Source organism: Cygnus atratus, chromosome 4, assembly GCF_013377495.2.
Source record: "Cygnus atratus isolate AKBS03 ecotype Queensland, Australia chromosome 4, CAtr_DNAZoo_HiC_assembly, whole genome shotgun sequence".
Taxonomy (NCBI): domain Eukaryota; kingdom Metazoa; phylum Chordata; class Aves; order Anseriformes; family Anatidae; genus Cygnus; species Cygnus atratus.
In genome coordinates, this window is record NC_066365.1 from 61,905,241 (window position 1) to 61,913,924 (window position 8,684).

General features: G+C 37.9%; 1 protein-coding gene across 1 annotated transcript; it reads left to right on the forward strand.

Annotated features, from left to right (window-relative positions):
* Positions 1 to 4,055: 4,055 nt before the first annotated feature.
* On the forward strand, positions 4,056 to 4,692 carry FGFBP2 (fibroblast growth factor binding protein 2). Its single transcript, XM_035569013.1, has one exon. It carries the CDS (start codon positions 4,066 to 4,068, stop codon positions 4,690 to 4,692), a length of 627 nt encoding a protein of 208 aa, XP_035424906.1. The 5' UTR covers positions 4,056 to 4,065.
* Positions 4,693 to 8,684: the final 3,992 nt, after the last annotated feature.

The window sequence follows — 8,684 nt, forward strand, 5'->3', positions numbered from 1 at the left end:
TCAAGATTCTTCTTTGGGACTGTATTGTTACTCTACCAAGCGTATTGGCATTTACGTTCATCCTCAAAATACTGAGCCACTTGTTTTATGTGACCCGCACTGTAAATCACAAATGTACTATTGAATGTTATGCCATAAACTACTGTACAGGATATTTTGTGACCAGGGCACTGCCTCTCAAATACCACTGTTCAAGGCTTGAATTAAAACGTTTTTTTGTTTTTTACTTTTTTACACTGGGCTTTCTATCTTACATCACAGGATATAAATTAATTAGATTAACTGACTTTGCTTAGTCCTCTGACAATTGGCCAAGTTCTTATTTTAAATTGTTGAGATGCGTTAAATACAGTACATACACGTTTACATAAAAATACATTTTGTATACAGAGACTTTTGTATATATGTTTTTTCTTAAAACTTATGAGTGTTTAGTTAAGATTTTAATATTGTATAATACATTTCACAAATGAATTTACCAGCATGATCAGTGTTGCTATTTGGTGCTCTTGAATGAACAATTTGGACTAAATTTTAATTGTAATGGGATGCACAGTGTCTCTTTGTCTCTGAAAGTTCAGTTGCATTTTTTCTTCCTTTTTTTAATTATGATTTAATTTTTAGTGCTTTTTTTGCAGCATAGACCTAAAAGGGAGACTTTTGTTTTGAAATCGTGTTTGGGTGGGAGGGTTGGGAGTATGTGTAATGCTTAATACAGCAAAAAAGCTAAGCTTTCTAGAGTTCAGTAGTACCCAAAAAGCGCATGAAAGGTGTCAAAATGTTGGTGATTTTTAGAATGCTTTACATTCTCTGACTCCCTTTTCCCTGTTCACACCCACTTCTGTAACATCCTTAACAGTATCACTGTTGAGCTGTGCCTCTTTGGGGGGCAGTGATACTATTTTTGTTAAATAATTTCAAAATATGATTTCCAATATTGAAATTCAGACACGTTCAGCAACTGGAGTTAGAATTTCTATTCTAGCATTATTGCCTTGAATTTTGGCATACAGTTGTGTTGCTGAATTAGTTAACAGCAGAATTAATCAAAAGAGCCACAAGTATTTATCTTACTAGTGTAAAACATTACAAAGTGTGAAATAATTGGGCATATTGATCTCAAATAGTGTCTCTTTGCATATCAGTATTCCTAACTGTTTCCAGTGAAATTCACTAGCTTGAAGGAGGGATAATCCTGGAAATCATTCAAATAATTTTAAAGAAATGTTGAAAAGTCATACCAGTCTTTAATCTGGAATAACCTTAAATTTTTCATTTTTAGGTCATAAATGGAAACATTTCTAACTGACAGTATGTAGCATAATGTGTATATGTAATGTTCAGAACTGTAGATTTTTAAAAGTTTCTATTTTTAATTTGAGAAAATGCTGCCAGTTCACTTAAATAAAAAAGAACTTGCTTAACTAACTGATGTTTGATTCTTAATTGTTTTGTTATGCAGACCTGTCTCAGATTTGCAGTTAGTCTTACAAAAATGAGGTTTTTTTACCCTGATTAAAAACTTCTCCTATATCTTACTTTTATTGATGACTTTAGCTTATGCAAGATAAAAGACCAAGAACTGGAGCAGGAAGGACTGAAAGAACATTGACTCTGTGTGGGAGAGCTTCTGAATTCCACAAAGGGTGTGATTTATGCAGAGATGTAGGATTCGAGCTAATGAGTTGTGGGGAACACCTACATATTCTTTAAGTACTCAAGTTGTTACTGCTTATCTTTGTTTCTGTTGCACTGATAGCAGAATTAATCATTTTCTAGGCCTTCAGTTCCCACAGTTCACTGCTGGCAACCTAGCCCAACTTATAAAAGGACAAGTGTTTTCCAGTGACATTACAGACCATGAGCTATTTCATCTGAAGCATAGGCAGACAGGACACAAGTTGCATGGGAATGGGACAAACGGTTTGCAGTTAACATATTAACTGCAGTACTTAAGTACACCAGAGCTCTTGAGTCCAAGCTTCAGTATTTCTCCTTATCATATTTCTCCTTATCATTGGGGGCTGATTTATCATCATGATTGCACATGAGAACTTTTCAGAACTAGAGATCCCAAACTGGTATAAAGTATTTTTTTAAGTAATTTTGAACTCTTTATCAATTATTAGAGAGGACAAGAGACAAATGTCTGTAGTTTCCAGGAATTCTCAGTGCTATTGTCCATAAGAAAGTGTAAATAATACATTTATTTGTTCAATTATCAAGAGGTCTTTGAGCCCTTCCAGTAGGGCTTTGAAATCCTTGAAATGAAGTTTGAGGTAGGCAACAAGATTCTTCTGGTTAGCTGGGTGTCAGGTGAGAAGACTCCCCAGAAAACACAGGACAGTGAATTGTAAATCTTAAGTAGGCTTGTGCCATTACTGTTTGTCCTAGACTTGCCTGGAGAGCCACACCGCTGTCTTTTTAACAAGACAGTCAACCAGAACAAATAAGAAGCTGGAAATGAGAGTTCTACCAAAAGTGTTATTAAAGTAGCCTTGAAGGGGGACGGAAAGCAAAGATTGTGGTTCTCAGGCAGATGGTATTTATTTATTCATGGGAAACTTGGTGCCACATTCACTTGAAGAACAATTTCAGGCTATTCATAACGGCCATTTTAGGTGGCTCCATCTTCAGACATGCAGCTCACAGACCAGCTGGGATGCCAGAACAGCTGGGGGCTGTATTTGTCAAGTTTTAGCAGAGCATATTTTGCAACTTTATTTTTTGTTCTACTTTGCTATCTGTTAAATAAATGTTTTTGCCTTTATATTTTCTCTGTATTTTTAGTAATACTTGTTGAGGGGCTAGATACACATAATGGTATTCTATTCCAATAAGTACAGCAGTTCTTAAACCCAGGGTTATTCAAGCATACCTAAATAATATGATTACCTATCCAGGAGCCCTTCAGGTGAGACTGGGTGTAGTACAAATGTCTCTGAAGGAGTGCCTGGCAGGATCTTATGAGCCAGAAAAGTCCTGTGGCATACAGCAGCACAGGAGGGGGGGTTCTTCATGACCAACTGAACACCAAGGGAATTACCACGACTCTCCTTAGCTCTGCTGCTTTTAGCTACCGCAAAAACCATTAGTAAAGAACTGCACAAAAATATTTATATTCTCCTGTCTTTGGTTTGTGACCTACCTATGTCTCATTTATTATAAATGGGGAGATATTTAAAAAAAAAAAAAGGGGGGGGGGGCATGGGAGTAAAAGGTGATAAAGCACAAATACGTGTTAAAGCACAAATAAGTAAGTTTGACATCTCCTAGAGTGTATTCCCTGGTGCTGAGAGCTGTGATAAGCTAGTTCTTGTCTTGCACTGTTGGCTGAAAATAACCCAAGGATTAACAGTAATTATAAAACTTCCAAACATCTGCTTTATGTTTAGGCCTACGTTATTTTGCTAAAGCCTTATTCCATATATATTTTTAAATATTGCAAGTATTTAAATATTGCAAGTCTAAAAATCTTTCAGGACTTAAAGATCATGCAGTTGATTCTTCCCTGTGTCCGCAGTGTATGTCAAGTGCTGACAAAATGAAGTATTAAAGTTGCATCCTTGCTGTGCAAATCCACAGAAAAGCCACTGCACAAATCAGTTTTTATTAGTAGGACATGTTTATAATCATCCAGATGTACATGCATAGATAGTTTTGGCACTTTTATCTTTTTTACTTCAACATGGTTTTACAAGTTCAGGCATGAAGATAGCTATAAAGCAGCTGAAGAATGGAAAATACCTGTTAAAAATCAAATATGACATGTTCATCCTGGACAGGAATGTGCTTCTCGGTTATACAACTATCGTTCTGTATTTAACTGCATTTACAAGATTTGTCTTGTTACCTTCTTGGGAGTTCACAGGTTATTTGACACTCCCTTGGGCTATAAATTATGGGCACATGCCTACTGAAGGGTGATTTATTATTTAAATAAAAAAATTTACATCCTACATCTAGCTGGAAAGAGGCTTCTTTGTGCACCGAGCCTTTAAATTGTGAGCAGCCAGGTGCTTACTACTTCCACTTTCTCGGATCCTTTTGCTCAAGGATCTCGCCATGAAGAGCATTGCCCTTCTTTTCCTAGTAGTGATCTGTGGCGTGGCAGGATGGGGACAGAAACTGAAGCCAAAGAAGAGAAGCAATGGTGAAGAAATCAATTTTCGGACTAAAACCAAAGACGTCTGCACCATGAGCATGAGTGGGGATGAGGAGATGAAACTAAGAATCGACTGCAAAAGCCAAGGCAAGTCCTACTGGTGTGAATACACCGGCAAGCCGTCGGTCTGCCGTCCTTTCCGAAACAATCCCAAACTCTACTGGAATCAGATTGCTGTGGAACTTAGAAAGCTCCCTCATGCTTGCGAATCCACACAAGTGTTGAAGGCCACCATGTGCCAAAAGGCTCCTGCAGATGCTCTCATGAAGCAAATAGCTGCTGGTATGGAGCCGGAAGACCTAGCAAATCAGGACAAGTCAGTCCAGAAAACTTCAGCCTCTGTGAGGGGAGCAGGGAAAAGTTCTGTTAAGAAAATAGGGAAGCCTGCAATACTACCTCTTATAAAACCAACCCAACACGGTCAAGGGTCTGAAAATGAAACGGAAGCAATGAAACTGGCACGGGAACATTGCTGGGAATCCCTGCATGGTTTCTGCTCCTACGTTATTGGCATCTTTAGAGGTTAAGGATTTGCTTCAGGTAAAACTCTGTCTTGAAGCACAGCAGAGCATACCGAAATGTAAACCTGTTGTAGTTCTGTTTATCTTTGTTTTAATCCTGGGGATCTCTCAAGGGGATGGACGGGGAGGCTTTAGGGTCACTAAAATCTGAAGTTGGAAAGTCAGTGGTATTACGGCTTCTGAGTGGCTGGAGAGCCTAAACTCCCATTGATATCCGATAGTTCAGGGCTCCCTGGCAGCCTCATATGAGATGTTCATTATGTACTGAGATGGTGGTTATATCTGCTGATACCAAATAGTGAGCATCGCTTGTATTTTTCCCGTTAGAATGTATGTCTGAATCCTAAGGTATTTCATTTTCACTGTTTGATTAGGGCTTGTTTCTCCCTTCTGTCCTTCCTTCCCTCTCGGGCTTTTTTTTTTTTTTTTTTTTTTTTTTTTGGATGTAAGCCAGCAAAATGTGCTAAATAACAAATACATCAGACTCGTATAAAAAGTGCAATTTATAGAATTATATTTAGAATCTGTCAGGATAAACTGTTCATCAAAACTGCTAGTTAGTATTTAACCATTTATGTTTTAAAAGTATTTCATAAACAACTTGTAGATATGAATGAAAACCAAACTGTCTTGGTTTCCACATGTTTCTGTAGCCGTGCTAGGTGATCCCATGCAGGCTCATCTGGTAAGTCTCAGGTTTTTAGCTGGGATATGAAGTGGCAAAGCCCTCATAGAAGTAATTGGTTTTATATCCACTTACATTTAACCTCAGGGAGACTGCCAGGAGCTGGCAACTAACCCTGAAAAACTGTTGACAGAAATGGGAATATATGCAGCGTGAGCCAGTCTCGGTGCTTAGTCTGCTAATGATCTTGGTTGTACTTAATGCAGCAAAGTGACTAATTTTTTTTCTTTTTGTTTTGCAGAGCAAAAATTTTTCTGCTGAAGAAGGGTCCCTGCTGTAGTTTAATAACTTAGACTTAAGAATTTGATGTAAAAATGAGTAATCTCTATAAATGTTGTAGCTGTTTTCTCCTTGCACCCCGAAAATGGAGCTTTTTAACATCCCTGAAAGCTGCATGAAACTGGAGTGACCTGTACTTGAAATACTACGATAAGCTAACTCTCGCGTATACTGCATTTTTGTAACCAAGGTTCTCCTTGTGATGATCTTGAACAGGTTTTTGTGTGTGCTCAGCTGCTTTGCTTTGTCAGATGTTAAAGCTGTACATGATGCTACAGTTAAGGCAAACAATAAAAATAAGAATTTTGAAAATGTGTTTGCTGTGCTTTCTTACAATTTTGAATAAATGGCGCTACTTGTGTAAAGTCACGATGATACCTGTTTCTTTAGAGATTGGTTGTAGAATGCATAAGAGAAATTACAGATCTGAGTCATTTTTCCACTATTGACATGTTTTCAAGAATATTAATATTTTCAATGTTATTACATTAATATTACAATGATAGGTTTCAGCCAGCAGGAAAAAAAAAATGAATGAAGAAATAGAGTATTGTAAAAGTACACTTCTAAACATAGCAGGTTAGAGGTGTTCATCTCATGTGTCTGTAGAATTCAGTATTGTCAGGAACTGTTGGTAGTCACATTAACACTTAGGTTCAGTAAATAGTCTGAAAGATAACTCATGTCTATGCACTTACGAAATTATACCTCACTCACACAAATCTCATCAAAACAATAAAGTGAGACCTAATAGCCTATTGTTGAATTTACAAAGCATTACACTCCAACTATTTTTTAACTTCTGTTCCTAAGTGAGCTTCTCAACAAGGATACAACCAGAAAAACTTGGTACTACAAAGTACTCTATATTGCTGTTCAACAATTAATGCAGTGCAAAGTTATGCTTAGGTACTTATCCAGCTTCACGCACAGATTTGCAATTCTTGCTTGATAATTCATAATTCCAGAGCTTGCCTACCTAATCACTGAACTTTTTGCCTTGTATCAAGTAAATAAATAAATTTCTGTCCCCAAGCCTCTTAAAATATTATATGGAAAAGACAAGCAAGTAATGATTTTTTGCTACTCAGTAAAATAGTGCAGGACCAGTGCAGGAGGTTGTAAATGCAAGGCAGAAATACAGCTTGAATTCTGGTAAAATGTAAGCTCAAGCAAGTGTATATTTCTGTCGCCCATAAATCTAATGTGGTTAATCTTCATTTTGTATTTTCAGTTATCCTTCATAGGCTCTTGCATTGTGAGGAAAAAATGTAGTAGTACATCTATTCATTATTTCTGTCATAGAAATTAATTGTTTAATTTGCACACTGTTACAGTGCTTCAAAGTGATTGATACTTGGGAACTATTTGGAAATCTTAAGTGGGGAGTGGCGGTTTTCTTAAGGTTTTGCTTTTAAATATTTTAAAATTTATTTTATGATGCAAAGTCCACCCAGCAGACTGAAGGTTTTGCAATAGTTTCCATTACAACAATAATGACCTCAAAAATGAGATGACGCCTTTCAGTGAGAGACATCTAAGGGAACCAGTGCCCCCCACCATCTTGACAGCATGTGGGAAGATGGGGTTTCATCAGTTCATTGAAAGAAAACTTGCCCCATGGGCCCTCTTCTATCTATATGCATTGAACACAGAAGGCAACAGAGAAGAGTTATCTGACACTTTATATAACTCATGATGATACAGTCTAAAAAACATGGCCATCATTGATTCTGTTTAGTAGAGGACGAATGTCACGTATACATGCTAGTGCACGATTTCCTTGGGAACTCGTATCTCATTTCAGTAGAGCAGAGCTTGGCTGCATGGGGATTCATGCTTGGCATTATATTGTCTGGAATGGCTTCTTGAAGCTTCACTGTTGAAACTGTGGAAACTAGAAATCAAATATTTGTGCAACAAAGGCACCTCTCATCAGATGCTTTCTGTAAATTATCCAGGATCTGAAATGTATAGTTAAGCGTGAAGATTTTGCTACCAAGGTGATGTATGGTTTGGATTACATTTAATTGGGCAATGCTATGCACCCTCAGCAAGCCAGTTAACTATAATTATAGTACTTTCAATAGATACAAAAATGGACGTTAACTGAAATACCCCTCCTTAGTCTAACAGCTCTGTGATTGTATTGGCGACATTGCCACTTAACAGTGTTTAACACTAGAAATGTACAGTCATGACATTTCAGTTTACCATTTTGGTATGAAAGTGCTATTCACTAATGAAAGAATGAACTGAGAAGCGTTTGTGGTGAGTTCAGGGCAATTTTCAAGTAGCCTGTGAATGAATGAAACCTGCTGTTTCATTCATTTTAGGGTTAACCTGTTACTCCCCGTATACGTAAGTACCAAAGGAAATCCGCTCAACTGGAGGTGCAATTCATCTTTATTTTCTTGACAGAGGATGGCACACTAAAATGTGTGTCTGGATTCCTGCAGACAGGAAGACCCCTGATATCAAGGCCTGCAGCTGCTAATGCAATGTGAGGCCGTGTGGTGCACCTGCCTCAGGATCCTCTCATTTAGGCTTCTACAGAAGCTTCTAGAATACTCGCTACTTGAACAAGGTTAGCCTCCAGAAAAGCAAAGCAAGATGCATTTGGAAAATTTGTGTGTAAAAGGATGTGTATTTAGCACATACAGTTAAGATTGAAGAGAGACATTGATAAACTGGAGTGAGTCTAATGGAGAGCCACCAAGATGGTTGGGGCTGAAGCACACTCCTGTGAAGAGAGGCTGAGGGAATGGGGCTTGTTTAGCCAGGGGAAGAGAAGGCTTTTAGGGCGACCCAATAGCTGCCCTCCAATACCTGTGAGGAGGCTGCAAAAAGTATGGAACTAGGCTCTTTGACTTGTGTGATAGGAGATGAAGAGATAGTCATAAATTGATACAGGTGAGGTTCTGACTTGGCATGAGGAAAAACATTCATTGTGAGAAAGGGAGCAGGTTTCCCAGAGAGGCTCTGCAACCTCTCTCCTTGGAGTTTTTCAAGACCAACTGGACAAAGTCTAAGC